This window comes from Rhipicephalus sanguineus, chromosome 6 (genome assembly GCF_013339695.2).
Source record: "Rhipicephalus sanguineus isolate Rsan-2018 chromosome 6, BIME_Rsan_1.4, whole genome shotgun sequence".
Lineage (NCBI taxonomy): Eukaryota > Metazoa > Arthropoda > Arachnida > Ixodida > Ixodidae > Rhipicephalus > Rhipicephalus sanguineus.
Window position 1 is genome coordinate 24,736,546 of NC_051181.1, and position 25,636 is coordinate 24,762,181.

At 45.7% G+C, this 25,636-nt stretch overlaps 1 protein-coding gene across 8 annotated transcripts in view; it reads left to right on the top strand.

Annotated features, from left to right (window-relative positions):
• The window catches only part of LOC119395653 (solute carrier family 41 member 3), a 488,970-nt gene that overhangs the window by 442,444 nt on the left and 20,890 nt on the right, over positions 1 to 25,636 (top strand). For 6 of the 8 annotated variants that reach the window (XM_037662639.2, XM_037662635.2, XM_037662636.2 and 3 more), the window contains 5 exons: positions 7,229 to 7,336; positions 15,068 to 15,112; positions 15,216 to 15,287; positions 18,345 to 18,492; positions 23,166 to 23,312. In XM_037662639.2, coding sequence (XP_037518567.1) covers positions 7,229 to 7,336; positions 15,068 to 15,112; positions 15,216 to 15,287; positions 18,345 to 18,492; positions 23,166 to 23,312 — 520 coding nt within the window. The remainder of the gene's footprint in view (positions 1 to 7,228; positions 7,337 to 15,067; positions 15,113 to 15,215; positions 15,288 to 18,344; positions 18,493 to 23,165; positions 23,313 to 25,636) is intronic. The other 2 variants (XM_037662644.2, XM_037662640.2) reach the window with 2 other exon arrangements.

Below are 25,636 nucleotides of genomic sequence, written 5' to 3' on the forward strand. Positions count from 1 at the left end.
TGCATGCAGGACAAGAGATTCCGACTGCAAAAATATTAAGGTTTCATTTTTTTTTTTTTGATTGACCGTATCCGTGTCCCCCACCCCTTAACGTGTCGGTTATTTTTTTTTTTTTTCGTTTCACACGCTACGTTAGGTCTCGAGACAGTCAGTGCTGCATCCACATTTCGCAACAGCAAGCGGTACCGAAGCGACCCGCTGAGCGCTTAGAGAAAGTAGGACGCTATGATGACCTGGGCAGCGTTGCGCGCATGCACATTAAAAACGAATCAGCAAGTTATTGTGCAACCTCCGCGTAATCGACAACAGACAGTTTTCTCTTTATTTTTGTATTGTCTTTCTTACGATAGATGGCGCGGCTTCGGGGAAAAAAAAGGGGCAACAAGCGGCATAGTTTCATTTCATTGTGGCGTCATCATTTTCGAAAAAAAAAAAACACCAGTCAGATTCACAGAACAAGATTCGTTACAGGCGTAGACAACAGCGCAGTTATAACAGAACAACGCCTCCTCTATAGAAAGGTGCCTGCGGCGTCGCCGGCTGTCCCATTGTAACCGTCCTGCCTTGAGTTGTGGCCGCTTGTCGAGAGATGACGCCACGTACTGCCCTATTGTTTTCAATGGAGCTGGCGTGGTGTGACGTCGAGGGGGTTAACGTGCGCATGCGCAAATGTGTGTTGCAAGCGCAACCGCAAGGATCGCCAGCTACTGCCCTCATTAGAAACGGTGAAGGAGGGATAGGGTAGGGCAGGAAGTTTTGGGCTCACGCGGCAGGCATCTTTCTCGAGGAGGCGTTGAACAAAAACATGTCACGTGGTTTTGACGATGAAGAAAGCAGGACCAGTCGGTAATGATGAAACACTTTATTGGGAGAACTTGTGCCCAGTAAAACAAAGTCTCAAACTATAAGCAAACCTCGCTCTACGATGATAACCGCGGGAGCGGACGTCGTCTAATCTACTCGCCTGTGAAATGAGTCGGGTTTTATACATGCCTAATCAAACCCTCTAGCGTCATCGCTGGCGCTCGCATTAGCTCTAGAAAAATCTCGTTAACGATGGAGAATAAGATGAGTAGGGATGATGTGATCATTGTGAGTTTTATTCTATGGCACAAAGCACAATCATTAGCGCACATGCGGATTTTAACGTGAATGTTACGTTCACTCTGACGGGGGCAAGACGCATACAGCTGACGCGAAATGTCGCAGTTGGAAGTGCGGGCGGCCATGTTCTTCTTGCTCGGAGTAACCGACGGCCCGGCGCATGACGTCAGCTTGAAATGCGCGCCCGTTCGTGCATTCTCGTGCGCTTCCGCCTTTGATGCGCAAAATGTCGTTGACTTCTATAAAGTTGCATCCGACTGGGTCACCACTGATCAGCACCCCGTTTTAGACGGGAAAGAAAATAAAGTGCAGGGAGATGAAGCTTCATTTCGCAACTATAGCATAAGCGAAGCTGCCAGCCTCTTTAGGTATACCTTGTCTTTCGCGAAATATTTCAAGCGGCGCGAATGGCTACCAAACATTTGGTCAAAGTGCACGTGAGAGCTCTGTTTTTTTGTCTTTCTACTTTTTTTCAGAACAACACAGTCGCTCTTACCAGGGTGTCTACCGACCGGGAAAACCGGGAAAACCGGGAATTCTCAGGGATTTTGGGTAGTCTGGAAATTCTCAGGGAAAACTCAGGAAAATTGTGCTCCCATCAGGGAAAATCCACAGTAACATTATTGAAAGGCAACGAAAGTCGCGGTAGCGTTGGCTTGATATTTTGTGAACGCATTTTTCAAATCAAACGGTCGCTGCGGCTGCGGGTAAGTGGCGCACTACGCGGTGTAGTTCTGTCTTCTTTCTCGCGCGTGCTGTGCGTTAGCGCCCGATATGGTGTTTTTGTTATCGCCGCGTGTCAAGTAACAAGCATGATTAGTTGTAGAAGCGGTAGCAGTAGATGTAACGAGCTTGAGTTATCTTGCAAGCGATCGTTCAGGAAGCGGATGTCTTGGACAAGGCTGGTATCTGGCAAGCCATCCCGATCGGCGAGGAAAAAAGACGACGCTTGTTGGCTGTTATCGGAGAGCTCACTCGCTCTGATCCCGAGCTTCAAAGATGCGTGAAGAATAGAATAAATTTCCAGGCGAGAGCTAACGTAACTAACGGGCCCACTCACAGCAAGTGAAAGCTTTTTTCTTTCTTTTTTTTCCCGATGAGGGCACTGCTGAAACAAGTTTTAGGCAGTCGACCGATATTTTGGGGGGTTGCAGCTCGCGATTACCAGCCACACCACGTGGATGTTTGCTACAAAGCCGAATTACAAAACTTTTCAGAGCCAAGGCATAGCGGCGACCGAAATTCGCGACTCCAGCGCGGGTCCCATTTGCTCGATTCGGCGCGCGATGTCGAAAAACAGTAGCGTTTCCACCATAATCGGATGTGCCGTAATTCAGGCTGTTGCCGTGCTTTCATGCGATCTTAGCCCACAGCTATATTGCTTTTTTTGCGATAGCAATTATATAGACACTCCGACACGAATTTTTTGCCTTCGCCATGATCTTCCTTATCAAGTCCGAATCGCGATTACATCACCCCGCGCGTCGTATGCTCCATGCGCGAGTGAAAGCGCGCGAGCGCTGCCGACGAACGGGGCTTAAGCAGAAGTGAAACGAGCCGACCGTCTCCTTCGCGCGATGGGCACCTGGAGATAGGAGCCGGAGGGTTGGGGAGGTGGGGGGGGGGGGGGGGGCTGCGTGAGTTCGACAGGAAGTGCGTACTTTGTACCAGCGGGCGTGGTCGCGTCCGCCGCGGTATCTTTAGTGGGGATCAGCAGACGGCTCATACCTTTGTAGGTGTTTTGCTCTAATTGCAAAACTTCCGTTGAAGCCATAGCAGTGGCGGATTCTTCAAAGGGGGGGGGGCGATCGCCGCTACGCCCCCCCCCCCCTTTGAAGAAGCCAGCCCCCGCCCCCTCCCTTCAGTGCCTGTCGTGCACCTCCTTTTTCGGGCTGCCTGTTGAGTTTGCCCCCTTTTTCAGGTTGCTTTGCCTGCCACTGCCCAAAAGGGGTAAAGAGAATCTTGTCCCCCCATTAGGTACCTGAATCGGATACTTCTCTTAGTGCAGCGGCTGCGTTTCCTGAAGGAGCGAGCTGCTAGCCTATATTCATATAAAATTCCTCTTTGTTGCTATCGGATTTACTATCTTGCTCTCGCGGTGAAACTGTGACTCTTTTTTTCTAACGTGGGATGGTTTTCGATGTTTTGCGTTCGTGGAGAGCAAATGGTTCGGCTGGGCAACATGGTAGCAAAGGCGTTGCATTGCTCTGGGCAACACGCGAGGATTTGACAACAACCCGCAGCAGCAGAACAAGCGCAATTCCACGGTGCATTAAACCCGCATTTGTTTCGTATTTACATGTGACACTCTGGCAAGGCATCTATCTGTGATTGCTGCACCTCAGGCTCAACAAAATTGATTTTTTTTTCACGCAAAAAATAAAAAAAGTTTTTTCATGTTGCCATATTAGTCTAACATTCTTGTGGCATTTTCAGTTTAAGATTAATCCTTCAGTAACTATGCCTTGCATGAAAGGTCGAATTTCAGTTTAACGAAATGAGTTTCCGCTTTTACCAACTTCGCTATATTGAGGTTTAACTGTTCTATGTACTATTCAAATGGGACTAAGTCGTTTTTATTTTCTAACGTGCACATTAGAGAGTGACATCACCGAGCGATATGGTCTCTACCCATCTTGACATAAAACAAAGTTCTGCTTCACTCAGGGAATTTTAGCAAAAACACTCAGGGAAAACCTGGAAAACTCAGGGAATTTAGAAAAGTCAACTCGGTAGACACCCTGCTTACACTCAACGTCTTTCATCGTATAAAACTAAATGCCAGTTTCTTCCTGCACCTCCATCATGTCTCCCTTAACCAGGGTGTCGAAACGAAATGTTTTGCGTTTCGGTTTAGTTTCGTTCCACCGCAAAAAGTTCCGTTCCGTTTCTGCTCCGAAACGAAAAAAAAATGTTCCGTAACGGTTCGTAACGGTTTTTATGCAAAAATTTAAAGTTAAGGTAATCATAAAAAACACTGGATTTGTGATATAGCTACTTGCCCTCCTAATAAGAAAGCGGGACGGGGGTAAAACACGTTCCTTCCACGTTCTTCAGAGGAGTGGAGGAAACTGTACCACGAATTCCTACCAACTACACTCTTAAAAAAAAGGTTGTAGTACTTACTAACTTCGGTTTACTAACTACTTGTCACATATGTTACTACCCTGTTAGTAAGTGCGGTTAGTAACGGGGAGGTTAGTAACCGTTACTACCCTCGCCGTTACAAACGCACTTGTAGCGGTTACTACCCTTCTCGTTGCTAGCTAGTAAAATAGGTAGTAACGGTTACTACCAAAAAAAATTAGTAACCGTGATCCTTTCGCATCACGAGTCTCTTGTTTTTATAACAGTCAAATTCGCGAGCATCAACATTGCGATATATCATTAGGTAATTATGCACAGCATGTCATGAATCAGAACAGCACACATACACAACGACAAGGCTACGCGACACGTATAATTCAAAAGTGTTTCCAGGAGTATATATAGCCCTACCTCTGGGGTACGCAGCTTGTGCCAGTGGGCAGCTAGGCTTTGGGATAAATAGTTTAAGTTATGCGCCTCTATTTATATAGCGTACAATTTTATTAGGTGCGCGAGGTAATGTAGCGTAAACTTTTAATCAAGCATATTAAAAAAGTCAATATGTTATATGTCTATTTTGCGTAATATCGTCTCAACATGAGCTAATATACAAGACCCAAAATGGGGTACTAAGCTTACTAATATCGCCTCAATGGTCTTCAATGGATCCCCGTGCTAGTGAATAGGTTGTAAAAAACTCGTAATAATAACTTCTAAGATTCGTTTAACAAGTTCGTTTAACAGGAGCATGGCAAAAAGTTAGTAACGGCACGCAAGAGGTAGTAACCGTTGCAATTTTTAAGTTTTTACTAACGTAGGTAGTAAAAAGGTAGCGAAAACTTAGTAATGGCCCAAGAAAGCTAGTAACAGCTGCTGTTACTAACTATTTGCTCGTGGTTACAAGCTTTTTCCTAAGTTTTTTTTAAGAGTGTAGCACAAACCAGTATACTATACCCTTCAAGGTCGTGGTATTTATTTTCTCAGAAGTCAATTACGACTTTTTTAATTGGGCTCAATGGTTTGTTTCAAGGGCGTGAGCACGATCTCAAAAGCAGCACGTCAATGAGTGCACTCTCTGTGCGAGACCGCTGATTTGATAAAAAAATTCGCCAGGTGTGCGTGGAACACGCAGCACAGTCGCAGCGTAAGCTGGAACAGCGGCCTTTCAAGAGCCCGTTCTATACTCTCGTGGGGAAACTAGTACAAGTACACATGCAAGGTACCCACTACGCCATAAATCATCATAATTTTTCTGTAGTAGCGAAGCACCCACTATGCCATTTTTTTTTCTCATTCTTCGGAGAATCGTGGTACCTGTTACAGATCTGTGGGGCATTATGTGCACTTTGTGCTGTGGCTAACGACGATAAAGAATTATGGATGAGCCCTTTGTAACGGGTTGAAAGCATTCAACGATTGACTCCTTGAGCAATTCGCATTGCGTGACGCTAGGTTGCTATTTTACTCTTCTGCCACGCTATATAACATATGTTAACACGATTCCTTGGCCGACATGACGCCTGCATATAGTATTTTGCGGAGACGTTACAAGCACCAGCATGACTAGAGCACTGCACGGGCCGTGATTCTCGGCCCGGGCTCTGGCCGGGCCCGGGACTCGTTCAAATTTACCCGCCCGAGCTCGGCCTGGCGACTCAAAGCGAGACCCAGGCCCGGCCCGAATCCGAGAAAAAATTTCGCCTACCCGGCCCGGGCCGACCCCAGATCGGGCCCGACAGAGGCCCGAGCCAATAATCTAGGTGGTGTCGCCTGAAGATAGAATCGACCGCAAGGCCGTTTTAGGCGGCAGTTATCAGCGCATGCTTGACGCATGCTTCGCTAGCAAGTATTTTAACCAACGGTAATTTCTTGTAAAAAGGGGCTGGCTCACCGTGGAAACAGTTCAGAGGACATACTGGATGCGATGAACGTTTGTTCGGCAGTGGTGTACTGTACCCAATTTTCTAGGAATACCATAGGGATCATCAAGACCGTTTTGTAGCAGATATTGTAGAAAGAAAAGTCATTTTCAGTATGAGTCCAGTTTTGATAAGGAGCAATAAAAATAGAGGGGACAGAGAACAGAACGCTCTCTTCACTTTGTTTTTTGCGCTCTGTATTGAAGTTTAAATGGGCACGAAAGTGAAGCAATGAATCGGCTTAGATTGATAAATTGTACTCTGAGAAATCTAATGTCGTTAGTTTCACTAAGAGATATTCATTATTAAAGGAGAAAATCAAGGTCAATGTCTCATTTTTAAATTTCGCGACAAAATGTCATACGTGACAACACAGATTTCAATGTGCATTTTTCGTATTTTGGCGACTTTGGCTTGTCGAAATTTCCTGAAGCTTCATATGTTAAGTCTATGCCCCCCCCCCCCCCCTCGGAAGACAATGCCCTTCATCTACCGACTATGCAGTCCGTTGCTTCGTGCATGGGCGCGGCGTGCAGCCGCGCCAAAATAAAACTAGGGGCGTGGCTACACGCCGCGTAATCTCGACAGCAACAGGACGCATGCTCGAAGAACAATCCCTTTGTGTCAAAATTAGAAACAATCGTCGCATTTCAATAACTTATTTCATAAAAAAGCTTGATTAAATCGGGTTAGGAGCCAAGTTAGTTTCGTTTCGTTAATTCGGGTTGATCACAACATTGGACCCTATGGGCAGCTGCCGGGAAATGGAAATTTCTTTGTTGTATCGGGAACTTCTCAAAATCGAATTTCGAGCTGCATAGGAAAAGCGCAGGTTGAGGAGATGTACCGTTAGCGACACTGACACAAGGTACTTCGCTCTAGCTGTAGCCTCCTCAAGTCCGCCTGACGGACCTTTTAAGATAGAAAACACGGGTACTTGTGTCACACAACGCCGACTTGTCCTCACCTGCGTATATTGTGCCGAGCGTTGGAAGCCATCCGTCATGACAAACGAGGCCACCGTCGTGAAGTGTCCATGTCCCGTTTGTTTCACCCTTATGTTTCAGCAGTGAAACAAGAATACTCAGCCATGCGCTGTGTGTTTCGCTTGTGCGCAGGACTGGCCCGTGTACTCGGCGTACAGGGAGCTGTTCGTGCTGATTCCGCCGCTGCTGGGCCTCAACGGAAACCTCGAGATGACTCTGGTGGCGCGCCTGAGCACGCAGGTACGTCCAACCCGCAAGCTGGCGCTCGCCTTCTGTAAGTGTTAAAATCTTGTTCCACAGTGAAGCGTGCTCAGTGGCAAGCACTCAGCAGGAGTGAAGTCAACAGCAAAATAATACCTACAGCCTCTGCCTTAGCTTTCACACTCTGCATGACACAGCGACTACGAGAACATTGACCAATCTATATCGTAATGGACTTGCGCTATAATAAATACAGGAAAGAGACCTATTTTGCAGGCACTTTGTTGGCGCCTACTATACCAATCAATAAAGATGTGAAATTCATTTGAATGGCAAACATTTCGGAAGTGTGTATTATGTCAAGCGACGACCGAGTTGAAACTCATCTGTGAATGGAAGTGTGCAGCGCGGTTAACTCCAATGACGCCAAGCACACAAAAGTAACAAACTATACAAAATCAGCAAAAGAATCGCCAAAGATCAATGTTCACAACGTCGTCTTACTCTTTGTGAGGAAAGCCGGCTGAGCAATGGCGAGGACCACCTACGAACGTAAGGCTTTGCGAATTCGCTCCCAGATGCGCAGCTACACAGCAGTGGCACACGCAACACGTGTACAGCACGCAAAAGCACGTCATTCTGGCTCCTGGGATATTTCTTTTACCGCGGCGCAACGACCTCGTTCGAAAAGCGAAGTAATGTTGGATTTCCTTCATTTGACACTACGCTGACTTTTCCAAGCGATTCATAAAATTTTTTTCATGATATTCATCATTTCATTAGCCAGTGCATCTCAGCTGCTGTACAGTGCCGGAAGTATGGGGACGTTGTTCCTTCGGCGTTTGGACTGGCCGCCCTAATCTTGCAATTGATGTTCTCGTTTTGGCCACCGCTGCGGTTACGGTGTGCGGCGGCTGACCAGAAGGTCGCGGGTTCGATCCCAACCGCGGCGGTCGCATTTTCGATGGAGGCAAAAAAGCCAGAGGCCAGCAGGGGCGTAGCCAAGGGGGGGTTGGGGGGGTTCAACCCCCCCCCCCCCCGAAATTTTTCAGTTTTGCTTGCGTATATAGGCACGCACACATACAAACGCACGCACGAACATACATATAGCTGAACCCCCCCCCCCCCGAAAAAATTTCTGGCTACGCCCCTGGAGGCCAGTGTGCTTATAGATTTAGGTGCACAATAAAGCACCTCAGGTGGTCGAAATTTCCCGAGCCCTCCACAACGGCGTGACTCATAGTCATATCGTGATTTTGGCAGCACGTAAAGCCCCATCAGTAATTGGGCTATCGTCTAGTTCTAGGAACTCGCTCACGAAAAAGTGTAGCTTTTATTGGGAAATGTTTTAAGCAGACATCGCACGTGTCGCACTTCCGGCACAAAATGTTTCGTCCGCGAAACGAGGAAAAAAGTCCTGACTACGCTTCAGGACCCGGGTACACAGCCTGTTTAGACATGTGCCGTTTCCTGCCAGCTTTTTCTCGCCTGTACGGCCTTGTCGTGCAACCTTCTCTCAAAGCGAATCTGAATGGGTGCTGTCGCAGGAAAAATCAGTCTGTGCGTCAGAATATCTCGTGTTCTCTATATTAGCCAGGTAGTAGAAAAAAAAAGAACAGAAATGTACTGTGCGCAGCAGGGTGTCGGAACGAAATGTTTTTCGTTTCGGTTTTAGTTTCGTTTCACCGCAAAAAGTTCCGTTTCGTTTCTGTTACGGAACGAAAAAAAAAACGTTTCGTAACGGTTCGTAACCGTTTTTTTTTTCTTTGTATAAAAAAAGAAAGTATGAAAAAGGTAAAGCAATCATTAAAAAAAACATTGGATTTGTGATGTAGTTACTTGCCCTCCTCTTAAGAAAGTCGGACAAGGGTAAAACACGTTCTCCAGTGGAGCGGAAGTAACTGTACCACGTATTCCTACCAACTAGCACAAACCTCATTTCAAAGTCATAGTATTTATTTTCTCACAAGACGAATACGAATTTTTTTTAGTTGGCTTAATTCTTTGTGTCAAGGGAGCGAGCACGATCTCAGAAGCAGCAGGTCATTGAGTGTACTCTCTGATGTGCGAGACCGCTGTTCTGATAAAAAGATCGCCAGGCCTGCGTGAAACACGTAGCAAGTCACAGCAAAAGCTAGAAGAGCGGACTTTGTAGAGCCCGTTGTTTTCTCTTGGGGCAACTAATACAAGTAAACATGCAACGTACCCACTACGTCATAAACCATCGCAATTTTTCTGAAGTAGCGAAGTTCCCACTGTGCCATTTTTCTTCATTCTTCGGAGAATCGCGGTACCCGCTACACATCTGTAAGGCATTATCTGCACTTTGTGCTGTGGCTGATAATGAAGAATTATGGCTGAGCACTTTGCACTGGGTGGGAAGGAGTGTTGCGGAATGGGCGCCCCCATTCGATTCCAATTCCATTCCGGGGAATTAGAACTTGCCGCAATTCCATTCCTTTCAATTCCTCGGAATGAAAAAAACTTAGCCCATTGGCACTGAGGGAATGGCGTGGCAGTCGGATTCCATTCCTGTAATTCCTCAACGTAGGAAAGGCATCTTAATAGTTTTCTCGAGTTAAGAATGAACGCCCCATAAAGCTGATGTTATCAAATGCATTAAGAACTGCAAAAGTACGCAAAACACGTTGCCAAGGTCGAGGAATAGTAGCTTGGTGACATATATCGTGCAGTACAACCACCCTACTAATTCCCATAGGGGCCGTTCTCCCGCTACCGATAGTATTTGCGTGGTCAACATGTTTGAACGAATGGTGGTGTTTCAATATTGTTTAAGCTTAAATCTGTTAATGCTAAAATGACGACATAGCGTATTTTTATGCTGACAAAAGCGCCTTTGCATCGAATACGGAACACGGGGCCGCACTGCCCGTCAGCACTCACGCTTGTCAAGCGCGCCTCGCAAGCATGAATGGGGTGAGGAGAACTTTCTGTGTTCGCCTGTGTGCACGTATGCAATGTCTTCCTTGTCGCAAAGGTTATTTACGTGTGTCAGGTACTAAACTGCTCGTGAGATAAAGATCAGGATGTGCATAGAGTATTCGCCACTTTCGAGTGGGGGTATCAATGGGAACCAACGCGCAGGGGTAATTTGTTTCTCCCTTCGGTATCTGCTGGGATAATGCATTTGTTTGTACACAAACTTATGCCTCCGTTTGTAGTAGGCGCGTTGCTTATAAATTTACCGTGCCTGTAATCAGCTAAGCCATTTTAAAAATACTGCTTTAGTGTTAACTTGCGAGGCTCTGACTTACTAACGTTTGAAGCTTGAAAAAGAGCACGTAGATGAAAACGTCCTCTATTTTCGGAAAAAGACGTAATGCCATTCCCATTCCATTCTTCCCAGCGTTGTCCCCATTCCATTGCGGGCTCGCGAAAATGTTGAAGATTCCGGAGTCATTCCAATTCCGGAGTGGTAACTCCGCAACACTGGTGGGAAGCATTAAACCACACACTCTTTGCGCTATTAGCGTTGTGTGATGACTGCAGAGTGTCGGAACGGAACGAAAACCGAAAACGAAAAACGAAAAAAAAAACGATATTTTTGACCGGAACGAAAACGTAACCGAAACGTTATTTATTATTTCGTTCTGGAGTGAAACCGAAATTTTTTCAATCGTTTTTCGGTTCACGAGAAAATTTCGCAATCCAGAACAACTGAGCTCATGCAATGTGAACATATCTCAGGGTATAGTATTAGGGCGTACCTCAGACAGGAAATCCAAAGCAAAGATATGTTGAAATTGTTGTTGAAAGCTTCAAACGTTAGTAAGTCAGAGCCTCGCAAGTTAACACTAAAGCAGTATTTTTAAAATGGCTTAGCTGATTACAGGCACGGTAAATTTATAAGCAACGCGCCTACTACAAACGGAGGCATAAGTTTGTCTACAAACAAATGCATTATCCCAGCAGATACCGAAGGGAGAAACAAATTACCCCTGCGCGTTGGTTCCCATTGATACCCCCACTCGAAAGTGGCGAATACTCTATGCACAGCCTGATCTTTATCTCACGAGCAGTTTAGTACCTGACACACGTAAATAACCTTTGCGACAAGGAAGACATTGCATACTTGCGCACAGGCGAACACAGAAAGTTCTCCTCACCCCATTCATGCTTGCGAGGCGCGCTTGACAAGCGTGAGTGCTGACGGGCAGTGCGGCCCCGTGTTCCGTATTCGATGCAAAGGTGCTTTTGCAGCATAAAAATACGCGATTTAAGCTTCAACAATATTGAAACACCACCATTCGTTCAAACATGTTGACCACGCAAATACTATCGGTAGCGGGAGAACGGCCCCTATGGGAATTAGTAGGGTGGTTGTACTGCACGAGATATGTCACCAAGCTACTATTCCTCGACCTTGGCAACGTGTTTTGCGTACTTTTGCAGTTCTTAATGCATTTGTTAACATCAGCTTTATGGGGCGTTCATTCTTAACTCGAGAAAACTATTAAGATGCCTTTCCACGTTGAGGAATTACAGGAATGGAATCCGACTGCCACGCCATTCCCTCAGTGCCAATGGGCTAAGTTTTTTTTCATTCCGAGGAACTGAAAGGAATGGAATTGCGGCAAGTTCTAATTCCCCGGAATGGAATTGGAATCGAATGGGGGCGCCCATTCCGCAACACTCCTTCCCACCCAGTGCAAAGTGCTCAGCCATAATTCTTCATTATCAGCCACAGCACAAAGTGCAGATAATGCCTTACAGATGTGTAGCGGGTACCGCGATTCTCCGAAGAATGAAGAAAAATGGCATAGTGGGAACTTCGCTACTTCAGAAAAATTGCGACGATTTATGACGTAGTGGGTACGTTGCATGTTTTGTTTGTATTAGTTGCCCCAAGAGAAAACAACGGGCTCTACAAAGTCCGCTCTTCTAGCTTTTGCTGTGACTTGCTACGTGTTTCACGCAGGCCTGGCGATCTTTTTATCAGAACAGCGGTCTCGCACATCAGAGAGTACACTCAATGACCTGCTGCTTCTGAGATCGTGCTCGCTCGCTTGACACAAAGAATTAAGCCAACTAAAAAAATTCGTATTCGTCTTGTGAGAAAATAAATACTATGACTTTGAAATGAGGTTTGTGCTAGTTGGTAGGAATACGTGGTACAGTTACTTCCGCTCCACTGGAGAACGTGTTTTACCCTTGTCCGACTTTCTTAAGAGGAGGGCAAGTAACTACATCACATATCCAATGTTTTTTTTTTTAATGATTGCTTTACCTTTTTCATACTTTCTTTTTTATACAAAGAAAAAAAAACCGTTACGAACCGTTACGGAACGTTTTTTTTTTTTTTTTTCGTTCCGGGAGAGAAACGAAACGAAACTTTTTGCGGTGAAACGAAACTAAAACCGAAACGAAAAACATTTCGTTCCGACACCCTGGATGACTGGTCGTTATTTTACTCTTCTGCCACGCTATATTACATATGTTAACGCGATTCCTTGCCCGACATGACGCCTGTGTAGAGTATTTTTGCGATGGAGTTATAAGCACCAGCGTGACACTGTGGTGGAAGACCCGACTGCCACGCAGAGGGCGCGGATCCTAGAAATTTGTTTCTCAATTTTTTCTTGTACCACGCGATAGCGGTCAGCTACACCGGCGGCTGCGGAGAACTATGGAACCAAAATCGGCTGTTGTGATCTCATAACAGCTTTCGCTGTAACAAACTTCAGCGCCGACAATGCCCTCTCCACTTTGGCCCGCTTGACAGGCGCGCAAAAGTCCGCTTGCGTTAATATAAACATCTCTGGTTGCCACTGTTCTCGTTTTTCGCACAATTTCAACATATCTTTGCTTTGGATTTCCTGTCTGAGGTACGCCCTAATACTATACCCTGAGATATGCTCACATTGCATGAGCTCAGTTGTTCTGGATTGCGAAATTTTCTCGTGAACCGAAAAACGATTGAAAAAATTTCGGTTTCACTCCGGAACGAAATAATAAATAACGTTTCGGTTACGTTTTCGTTCCGGTCAAAAATATCGTTTTTTTCGTTTTTCGTTTTCGGTTTTCGTTCCGTTCGACACTCTGGTGCGCAGTATTCCTACGTTGCACAGGGCAACGGGCTCGAAGCAGGCTCGAAGAACGAAGAGCGTGTCGTGCTTGCCGCTTCCCTTGCTTAAACCTCGCATTGGATTGCTACGTTGACCTGACATAGCCAGACAGGTTTTTGCCAGCTTTCTGACAAGCTAGCACGGCGCGCAATTTCCGTGTCCCGTCGAGACAGCTGGCAAGAGGAAGGAGCGATTGCCGCTACGTCTGCAAGGGCACGCTCAATGGCCGGCTGCATGCTCTCGTCGTAAGGCATCATTTCATCTATGGAACCAACAAAAGGGCCACAGCCAACAATTACGTAACCGGTTAATGCATACTCTGTGATAATTGACGCCATCTTACCATGGTACTCGTCTCTGTAGAGGTCAGCTGTCGTTGCCTTTATTTTTACACGTACAGTATCTCATGCGACACCGTGTGAACCATCAGGGAACCCTGACGGCTCCCTGATAGAGGTCGGTTCCCGGCTGAAACGTCGGAAAAATAAAAAGTTTTCGCTTTGCCGTCCTCTACTTCGTAGTATTGATTCTACCGGATCCAAGGACACTTCCTTCCTCATATTACATATATATATATATATATATATATATATATATATATATATATATATATATATATATATATATATATATATATATATATATATATATATATATATATATATATATATATATACGGTAGAAAAACAGGTCGAGAAACGTGTGAAACACAAGTTTTACTAACGCTTCGGCAGGAGGGCCTGCCTTCGTCAAGGCAGGCCCTCCTGGCGAAACGTTAGTAAAACTTGTCTTTCGCACGTCGGCTATATATATATATATATATATATATATATATATATATATATATATATATATATATATATATATATATATATGCTAGAGGCCCGTGTACTTAACTTCAGGTGCACGTTAAAGAACCACAGGTGGTCTAAAATATTCAGAACCCTCTCCTACGGCGTCTGTCATAGCCGTAATCACTTCGGAACGTTAAGCGCCATTAACCAACCAACAACACCATATTTAAACTGCTCTTAACTAATTAAAACTTTATTATCCCCAATCAAATTCTGGCTATTTTGGGGGCCACATTTTTAATAGAGAAGTTTAGCGTTTGGCTACTTTTGGGATACATTTAATGTTGGTTTGGCGCTGCTTTGTTAGGACTATCTGGAAACCCTGGGTATATGCGAAATGCTTATACAGGACGCAGAGCATTTGTTTGAATAACTAGCTACAGCTGGTCGAGGTGCTCCCTCCTGCGTCACGTTGATATCCAGTGCCTATTTTAAACTTTAGTAAACGCCAGCATTAACACGGGCAGAACACCACAATATTACTTTGTCAGCTGTGCTGATACCGTTTAAGGCTCCGGTAAAGGCGAGAGCGAAACAAGCAAAATTACTGCCAACAAATCAATCTTATGTGCGGCACCAATTATATCTTGATAATTGCCTTTGCGTGTAATGAGCCATAATTAAACTACCTGAGACAAAGCGGCGCTTGTATGCATTTTCTAATCTTTAACAGAGACGGGTGCCAACAAACGAAGAAACACTATGCAACTTCTTGTGATGATGTGTGCTGCGTGAACGTAACGCTGGTATTTTAATCTCGTGTGCTGTAACATTTTGTGCCCGTGCAATCCCCGCTGCACAAAAACAAAGCGTGTGCGCGCTTCTTTCAGATCCACACAGCCAGCATCAAACATGGCGAAGAAAAACACGGCGAAGTCAGTATTTATCTGTTGACGCATGCCAAATAATTTATTTCGCGGAACCGCAGCGCCATGGCTTCATTCTCCATGTTAACATATGTTTCGTATATTTTTGCAGGTTAACCTTGACCGGCTGAATACGGTCAAAAGCCAACTCCGACAAGCAGCTGCCAACATGGCTCTCTTGCAGGTGCGTTTCACACAGATTGGTCTCAAATTGTGTGCTCTTTCGTTAGGGACTGCACGAGCATAACAACATCGCGCGTACGCTAACACGTCAACTCAACGTAACGCAAATGCGAGAGGATTTAAATGTTTTCAGCACAGTATAAATCACGATGACTTAGCGGCTATATATAGCGTTGCACTGCTAAGAACGATGTCGCTGGTTCGATTCCTGGCCACGGCGGTTGGCAATTAGGTGCAGACGCGCTCTTTTGCATAGAGGTGCAAAAGGGCGCACCCGCACGCTACGCCCACTAAAAGACATGCCTCGTTATCTTGCTGTGGTATCGACATGCCTAAAATTTCAAAACGTTACTTTCCTCATTCCGCGTATAGTGCGTCAGTTCTGGGGGTGCTATAACCCCTTTTAAGTCGTTTGCGCCTCATTGCACATGCGCGTCTCGCGCATTAGCCGTCCTTATTTAGGTTTAACAGCAGCCGAAGGAGAGCAGGCGCTGTGATCGCGCAGTGGCGTCTCCCTCTCGTCGAGGATAGACTGGCGTACAGAGAACAGCATCGAGTCTCCTTGGGGTTTGACGGCCTGCGCAGACGGACATCACCCGCGGTGGGTCCATGGGGACGATACCGCGGCTCGCTTCCCGTGGACCCCCCATGGTGAGTCGAACGTCGGCGACGCCGCGTTCGCAGTACATTGTATATGCGTTACGTTGCTTGTGTCTGTCATGTTTTCTGTGTATTGTATTGACGTTATGTAAGCGTGTTACTATACTCGGACACAACTAAAAAAAAGCGGCTTTCCGCTGTCAGAGGACCCCCTCCAGCCAATGGTGTCGCGGCCTCTTTGTGACACGCTTTGTGACTCCTCTAGTGAGCGTCGCGCGAAGGCGGTCTACCGCGGGGTGACGATGACACGGCAACGCCATTGGCTGGAGGGGGGTCCTTTGACGGTGAAAAGCCACTTTTACAGCGAAAGCTGTTATGAGATCATTTCAATGGCCGTTTTTGGCGCCATAGTTGTCCGCCGCCGCCACCGCCGGTGTCCGTAACCGTTAACACGTGAAATAAGAAAAAAACAACGAATAAAATCATATCCAGGACGCAACGGGGTTCGAACCTGATGGACCCCAGTATTCTACCTCAGAGCCATGCCGGTGCTTCAAACTGCTTTGCAAAAAGACCCTATAAAGGCTTCATGTCGGCATGGCCCACCCCAATATATGTAATGTAGCGTGGTAGAAGTGTAAAATAACGAGGCGTCACACAATGCGAATTGCGCAACGAGTGGGTTGCTGAATGCTTTCAACACATTACAAAACGCTCTGCCATAATTCTGCATCGTTACCAGCCACAGCATCAACAAAGTGTACATAATGCCGTACAGGTGTTTAGCGGGTACCACGGTTCTCCGCAGAATGACGAAAAATGGCATAGCGGCTGCTTCCCTACCTCACAAAAATTATGATGATTTATAGCGTAGGGGTTTCCTCGCAAGTGCACTTGTAATGGTTGCCAAGGGAGCCCATAAGGCTCCCATGATCCATTTCCCCAGGGTCTCAATGAAGTTATTTTCCCCTCTCTCTTCCTCTCTCTTTCTCACGTTAACGTATGTGATATAGCGTGGTGGGAGCGTGAAATAGCGACCGGGCGTCACACAATGCGAATTACGGAACTAGCGGGTCGTTTAAAGCTTCCCACACATTACGAAAAGCTCAGCCACAGTTCTTCATCATCGGCCGTCGCATCAACAAAGGGCACATAATGCCTTACAGGTGTCGAGCTGGTACCTCGCTTATCCGCAGAATGACGAATTAAGGCGTAGTAGGTGCTTCCCAACTTCACGAAAATTATGATTTATGGCGTAGTGGGCACCTTGCTAGTGTACTTGTATTAAGCCCCAAGAGAGTTTACAAGAGGCTCTAGAAATGCTGCTCTTCCAGCTCTCGCTGTGACTGTGCTGCGTTTTCCGCGCAGACCTGGCGTTTCTTTTTTCTTGGGTTGTATCCGAGAATAGTTATGTATTAGATTCGGCTGTCGAGCTCGTCGCGATGCAGTGTTTAATAAATGTACACGTGGTTATTGCCCGACGGCATGAACTGTCTCCATGTGTTCCATGAGCGCGGCGTCTATTCAGACGCCGCGCTCATCCAGAACGTTATATCGCATACAAAAGTTACAAAACTTCAAAATATTGTTACTTATATAAGAGCTGCATTACCGAAGATGAATTATTTTATAAGGCCGCAAATATTCGATTTTTCAAGTGCGAAGACGATAACAGACAGTGCGTAACGTACATAGATGTCCGTATTTGTCTTCGTAAGTTTACTATTAACGCAAATCGCTGAAGCAAGTGGCCCGCAGGCTGTGTGTGTTGGCCCGAAGGCACATTAAACTAAGCGTTGAAGCAGAACAAAATGCCGGAGCCAAACAAACCGTCACAATAACAATGCGCGAAGCCTCCACAAGTCGTTCCAACGCAACATTCATAATGCTTAACGGCACTCTCGGACGCCCATGCAGAGACCAGCAATTTCTTTAGCGTAAGGCTGTGTTACGGTGCTCCATGCCACTGCGTTCTTCAGACCCCTAACAGGATGCTGTTTGACCATAATTATTACACAGTCTGGGGCCATATTCTCGGACGATCCCTTCCAGGGGTATACTCTAGCGAGATTTCACGAGAGCAGTGCCGGGTACACACGGCTGTCAACGGCCTGCGTCAATCCGGCACCGTGTCAGCCATGCCGAGTCAATAGGCCTTGACAGTATCAGAATAGTGTACGCAGGTTTAGCGTTTGTTAAGTCCGATACGCTATTTGCGTGGGTACCAGAGAGGATATAGCGTGTATGACGCATGCGCAGTGGCGACAAATGGTGACGCAAATATTTGAGTACCGATTTTGAAACTTCCTATTGTCGCACGCCGACGCATACGGCCATAATCTTGAGAAAGCGAAAGCGGCGCCCAAAGTGATACCTTGAGGATTCCTCTCTCGGTGTTACACTACATGCTGTTGCACCTTCCAGCAAAGACAACCTTTCCCATTTTCTGCGCTTGCAGTGCCAGTCGACGGTGGTGGCACTGGTGGCGTGCGGGCTGGCGCTGGCGAAAGGCTTAGCGCGGCACGGCGGCGCCATCACTCCGCTTTACGCCTGCATGCTGTGCGCCTGCGGACTCGCCGCAGCCAACGTGGCCAGCATGGTGCTTGGTGAGTTGAACCACTTCGCTCTCATCCATGCTGCTCAACACAGCTGCGTTTATATTATCGAAGTGAGGATGAAAAAGCAAGCAGTGGTAATAGTTAACAATCTGGGCTCTTTTTTTTTTAGGAACATACGCCGAGAAAAATAAAAAGGAACTTGCAAAGCAAAGCGCAAGCGGCGAGCACTCATTGATCGTCGAAAATGCGATCTCGCGGGCTACGCCAGAGACTATTTCAAAATTTAAACATGCATTACCGCGAGCGCAGGCGACTGCTTTAGAATGTGTACAGTCGAGTTAGTCGCGCAATGGGCCCCTTTGATTTTAGGAGTTCCGGACAGCCATAGGAGAGCAGGGTTGCTGTCGGGTGGACTTGAAAAGGAGCCAGAACTGAAGTTAAAAGTAGCCAAAGTAGCCATGTCATTTCATTTTATCGCCCAATATGTAGTCAAATAAAACAAAAGCGGTATTATGAGTAGTTTTTATTATTTAATAATTAATGGTGTTTTGAAAAATAAGGCAATAGAAATAAGAGGGCAGTTCTCCCCTGTTGCTTTGTTTTCAACCCACAGATAAGATGCAAATAAATTAATAAATTACAATAAATGAAGTGCGTTATGTACATAGTTTATGTAGAATAGATAGTGTGTCAGTACGAACATTGAACGTTGGAGTACTCTTTTTTTTTCTTGAAGCCACAGATCTAAATTGATTGGTAGAGCTTACATAATCAATACCCATAGAGTTTCATACAATACCCTAGAGAGGAAACTGGCGCTGCGATCGTTCAACCACCATGGGAATGATGGGAAGTACAGGCTTCGGATTGGATAGCGTTCGCTAGCGAACTGTCTACAGATCTTTTTCTACAGTTTCAGTTTCGTTCTTCGCGAGGCGTGGGTAGTGGGGTGCGTTCCAAAGCATTCAAGCAGCGTCTTTGTTGTTCAAAGAGGCTGAAGACCGCTAGATCTCTTGGTTTGCTGCGACGCTGCGGCTTTACAGGTTGTATTTGACAGTTTTAGCAAAGCGTCGTGCACTCACCGCTGCGCACAGATGTAGCGTCCCATGTCAGTGCAGCAAACTGCATCGAGTTCACGTTTCGTGATAAGCGCTACTTGTCAAAGCTGTTTCAAATCGACTGTAAAACGACGGCGAAGCTAAGTAGACGCACCGTCGCGCTCCTCTGACTCGACTTCACAACAAAACGAGAGATGCGTTGGAGGCAGACCACTTGAACAGACGCACCTGGCATCGCAGCAAACGATACGTTAAGTGTTTCTCACTCAATGCAGTGCTGTTATTTCCATAAATAGATAATGCGTACTTTCGAGGGAAAAACAAGCGTGTTTCTTTTCAAGTGTTGTACAAAAATAATTCATTATTTGGTGATGCCAAATCTGGAACACATTTGCAGAGTAATGCATACCCTGGTGGTTGAATTTGTTCAGGCTTCAGTTCCATCTCACGGTCACACAAACTTTTTGCAATAAGTTTTACATACAAAAGAATTAAGCAAGTTTTAATTAAAATTAACTTCATATCACTTTGTTTTACAGTCAACAGACAAGCGTTGCGAATCTCAAGAACCTAATCCATCCGAAGCAAATCCGAAGCCTGTACTTCCCATCATTCCCATGGTGGTTGAAGCGCGTCTCAAGGAGCTCGCGTAGACACTAGCGCCAGATTCCCCTCTAGGTATTATTGTAAGAAACTCTATGTCAATACCTGTCCAGCTCCAGATAGTGAAATCTGGTTAAGATGAACAGCCCAGCCTCATTTTGTCGCGGATCTCTGTTTCTGTCAAGTGCACACGAGAACATTCGCTGCGCCTCAGCGCAGATGGCGGGAAGCGTGCCCGTTAAGCGTTTGCCAACATGCACGCAGCATCGTCACTGCGTACTTCCAGGCTCGTTACGTTGGAGTGCCTCGATGCGCGCCAGTCTGCTGGTGGGGGGAGGATGCGAGCGCGCATCGGCTGACACGACAGAGCAGCTTGGAAACAATGTAGTGTATGTGCTAATATCAAAAATGGCTACTTATTGCGCCAAAGCATAAGTTGAAATTAGCCAGAAAGTAACGATAGGCAACCTGAAATTTTCGTCGCCATACTTGGTCGTAAGGTAGCCAATTTAGCGCATGGTAGCCACCAAAGGTAACCCTGTAGAACAGCTATAGTTCTGGTCATGGTCCCAAGTGTCGAGATAACGAGACGACCCGAATTTGCTGGAAACTTGCAAAATCGCAAGCTGTAACTTCCAACGTAAAAAAACACTGCTCAAGCATTGCGCATATATTCGGCCCTTTATGGATTGCCCCTTCGTAAATATGGGGCTAGGTTCGCCGAACAGATGAAATGATATCCCGGAGCGATCGCACATGAGGATACGATCACGAAACTTTGGCAAAATATCGCGCGTATTGGCCCATAACCTGCGCTACGTAAAGTTGCCATCCTCGAACGAAGCTGCCGGCGCCCTGAGAACGACGCAAGGTGCGCCGCTAACGTACTGCTCACTCCTATCGCTGGTGCTCAGTGATCCGTCACCTTTGAAACACCCAAGTCAGTCAGGATGGATGGTGTCAGCAGCGGTTGTTCAACATAGTAATATTTTCAATTTTTGCCCGCCGCGTGCGTCGCCGTAGCTGCTGGGGAAGGCACAGACAGGTGTGGCGCCTAGACGGCTTCATGGCTGAACATTGCAGTCCGCGTGCAATCGTACGCATTCAAACTCTCTTAATCTTTCTATCGCATTCTGATATCTCACCTAATGGTTTATTAAGGCGAAAACCTTTAGGGCCTCATCCACAGGCCGGCAAACTCACTCATGAGTCGGCTTACTCAGACTCTGGTCGAGCCGTGAGTCTGAGCCTGAGTGAGCCCAGCCGAGCAATATTCTGGCGAGCTTGAGTCCGAGAGTCCAGATGAGAAAATTTCCATTGAGTCTGACTCCGAGTGAGTCCGGCTGAGGAAACTTTTGGTGCGTGTGAGTTCTAGTGAGCGCTAAGCACAATATATATTTCTTGAGTGAGCCTAAGCGAGCTCTACTTCTTTACCGACCTATGGCCTCGTCAGACGCTGGCCTTGAAAAAACGCGGTGTGCGACACGAACACTCACGTCACCTCTCAAGCTCCCATGATGATCGTGATGGCGGTCTTCACCTGAGGGGCCCTGTGACGTTTCCGGGCGGCGGCGTGAATGAATAATAGCGCGCAAAGGGCAAGGACATCGAGGCCACACAAACATGTGCTAGCGTGCAAATACTTTTAGTGCGCGAAGTATGTGTAGCATACACACAAGAAAACAATAGTGAAACATACAACCACGCGCTAGTGTTGGCCGCTCAATCACAACAGCTTGTTCATATAGCCATATACATTAAGGAAGGTTGTCAGTTTTCCAGGAAGGAATGCCGTGGTTACGTATGTGTCATCCAGTTTATCTGTATTCATTGCTTTAACTAATAAAAAATGTTTTGATATCGTTAGAGTTGGTCGGAATTTTTTTTTACCGTTATCTTATCATTCGTATCTCCAAGTATGGTGGGCTTTATTGTAAGTCTCACGGCAAAATTGCTGTTTTCAAAAATCTCTCACTTTCGACTAGGATCTGCCTTTGTGCGCATCAGTTTTATTGCGATAGATATTATATGGACACTCTCTGCACGTTTTTGTCGTAATCGTGCCGTTCTCTCTCTCTCTCTCTCTCTCTCTCTCTCTCTCTATATATATATATATATATATATATATATATATATATATATATATATATATATATATATACATATATATATATATGTATATATATATATATATATATATATATATTAAGAGGCGACAGCGGATTACAACCTTTACACCACTCGTCCTCGAACGCATGCAGCGTACTACCGACGAGCTATTTATAAAGACCATTTACCGTTAGTGGCACGCAGAGATGGGCGGGGAGGTTTGTTCGTGTTCTGGTTTCATGGAAAAGTGTTCGTTGACGCCATAGACCGCACCAAGGTCAATTCGCTCGCGTGTAAATACCGCTTTTGCTAAACGAGTGAGCAAGCAGTTCCTTTCTTCCTGTGACATTCCATTTTGTTGCTGCCGCATTCATTGCTTCGTCCTTGCGGCGAGGCTTTGACTTTTTTTTCTTAGCGTTTTGTATCGAGTAAGCTTCTGTCATGAAATTGCATTAAATTATTTACGTCAAATCTCATCTGATGCATCTGGTGTATGGTTGGTGAGGGCCCATCGCCAGGAAGCAGTTTCCGTTGGAAACATGCGCGCTGCTTTTGTGCCCCGTAATCTCCATTCCGGAGAGGGAAGTTACTCAACCACTATCTTTGGGTCGCGTGTGGCATTTCATTTTGTCTCACCACGAGCTGCGTCGACGTAGATGTCGCCAAAATAGGAGATGTCCGTAATAAACAACGTCTCTTCCAAAAGTATCACTTCAAGTAACAGCGTCGGGAGCCAAACGACCATCGCCAAATCATAGCATCATAAGAGGTCTTTTTTTTTTTTTGTCTCTCTCTCTCTCTGTCTCAGGAGTAAGCTGTATTTACCAGATCTTCGTAAAGCACTTCACGAGTTTTGGACGTAGGGAATGTTGCCCGCTTTGCTGACTGACGTGGCAAGCCCCTACACGATAGCGAGACCCTGATGTCGTGCGCCTACAACCTGTGATGCAGGCGCGTTCATGACGACCGTGGTCCTGGTGGCGCGGCGTTGTGGCCTGAACCCGGACAACGTGGCGGCTCCCATCGCGGCCTCGTTGGGAGACCTGACGACACTCACGCTGCTCTCCACCATCAGCTCGAGGCTGCTCGACTGGAAAGGTGAACACCAGGTGATTCGCACGAGCGCAGCCCGCTCTGTGGACTGCCATACCGTGTCGATCAACAGTCGATGTCTGGTCTTCTTGGCTCTGTTAAAACTACCAGTGCAGCACAGTAACAGATACGCACACAAGAGCGCTGCACTGTGTGTCTTTGTACGCGCTATTTTTCGCTCTCTTAGTTAAAGCACCAATCAATAAAACACCGTTGTTCAGTAAAGAGCATGAAGCACTCGCTGCGCAATCTTAAAGATCATAACGCTGCTAACATCACGGTGCATCTGCGCAATATATTGGAGTGTGTCTCATCTGGCCCATGCGCGAGGCAGAGGATCTTCTGCTAGGACTCAGAAAAGCGGGACAGCTGATGCGGCGGGACAGAAGTTAGCCTAAATAAGTACAGAACATTTCCTTGCGGGCTAGTGCAATGCTAAAGCGATTACTCAATACAGTTCTCCCACTTTGACATTGTCTGCTGACAGGAGCTCAGAGGTAGTTGCAATTATTTATGAATCAGTGCTATAATGTCTGCGCACAACTCGATGTGACAGCGAGTCCTGCAGCATTTTAGACGGGGCGACTGCTAATTGCGATAAGGTTGTATATTCTCACTGAACGCGTTTCATGAGGTGCGAAAGTTTAGGAAACTTCAAAATGAAGTTAAACGATACCAATGCAAAAAACAAAAAAATAGCGCTGCTTGCACAAAGTCGCGCAAGGCTGAGCCACAGCAGAGCTGGTAGAGAAGAAGCAGAAGAGGAAGAAGATGGAGAACATAACTGAAGAAAGCGCGTGCCGGTTCATGAAGATGATAGTTTTTCTACGCGGTAAACTATATACTTGCTATACTGTACTATACGTGGCTATGCTTTCTCTGTATGTTCCTTTACATCTGGGTCATTCCATGCCAAATCAGCCAGCGTTTTTCCGACCATCACAAATATGGCTGAAACATTTCCACGTTTTTCTTGAAGTTCGAAACTCGTTCTGCTCGTTTATTTCTGTTGCGAAAAATTTTCCCGCCTATTTGTGAGAGAGTGTAGTTTTGCGCCGACTAAGCTAAAGGGCATCAAACAACATTTTTTTCAAGGGACGTTTATGGGATGCACTCGATAAAATGGTATTTCCGGCGAGCTAATGAAGTGATGTAAGTGTAAAAATAATGACTTATTTATGTATATCGATTCTTGGAGAGCTTTTTGCACGAGCAAAATTGAATAAAGTTGCAAAGTTTGATACTTTTTTTACAGGAACAAGGCATATTCCAAGGGTAGAAATGAATTATGTACTGGTGGCGTGTTCGACATACTATAAAAGAAAAATAATTTAGTCGCTCAAGGTGTAGCAGATCGCCTGAAAAAAAGTTTGCGAATATCACTTTTTTTTTTTTAGATAAGCTCTGTATTCAGCATCGAAAAACTTGCCTCGGTGGTCGGACTAAAAATATGCACGATACTTAATTTGAAAGCTCTATGTATTAGCTGAACATTGGCAAAGTTACAAAAGGGTATTATTTTTTTAACTTGAGAAATATGTTTTTGAAACTTTGTATCTCCACCAGCTTTTCGCCGACGTAACTCTAGCGGCATGAAGGACTCACAACGGCAATCTTCAGTCCATTCCCACTGACCTGGGATGCATACGTCAATCATGGTGCTGTCTATAAAGCAATGGAAAAGGAAATGCGGTTGCTTTATAGACAGTACCATGTTTGACGTCTGCATCCCAGGACAGTGGGAATGGACTGAAGATTGCCGTTGTGAGTCCTTCATGCCGCTAGAGTTACGTCGGCGAAAAGCTGGTGGAGATACAAAATTTCAAAAACATATTTCTCAAGTTAAAAAAATAATACCCTTTTGTAACTTTGCCAATGTTCAGCTAATACAGACAGCTTTCAAATGAAGTATCGTGCATATTTTTAGTCCGACCACCGAGGCAAGTTTTTCGATGCTGAATACAGAGCTTATCTAAAAAAAAGTGATATTCGCAAACTTTTTTTCAGACGATCTGCTACACCTTGAGCGACTACATTATTTTTCTTTTGTAGTATGTCGAACAGGCCACCAGTACATAATTCATTTCTACCCTTCGAGTATGCCTTGTTCCTGTAAAAAAATATCAAACTTTGCAACTTTATTCAATTTTGCTCGTGTGAAAAGCTCTCCAAGAATCAATATACATAAATAAGTCACTACTTTTACATTTACATCGCTTCATTACCTTGCCGGAAATGCCATTTTATCGAGTGCATCCCATAAACGTCCCTTGAAAAAAATTGTTGTTTGATGCCCTTTAGGTCAGTCGGCGCAAAACTACACTCTCTCA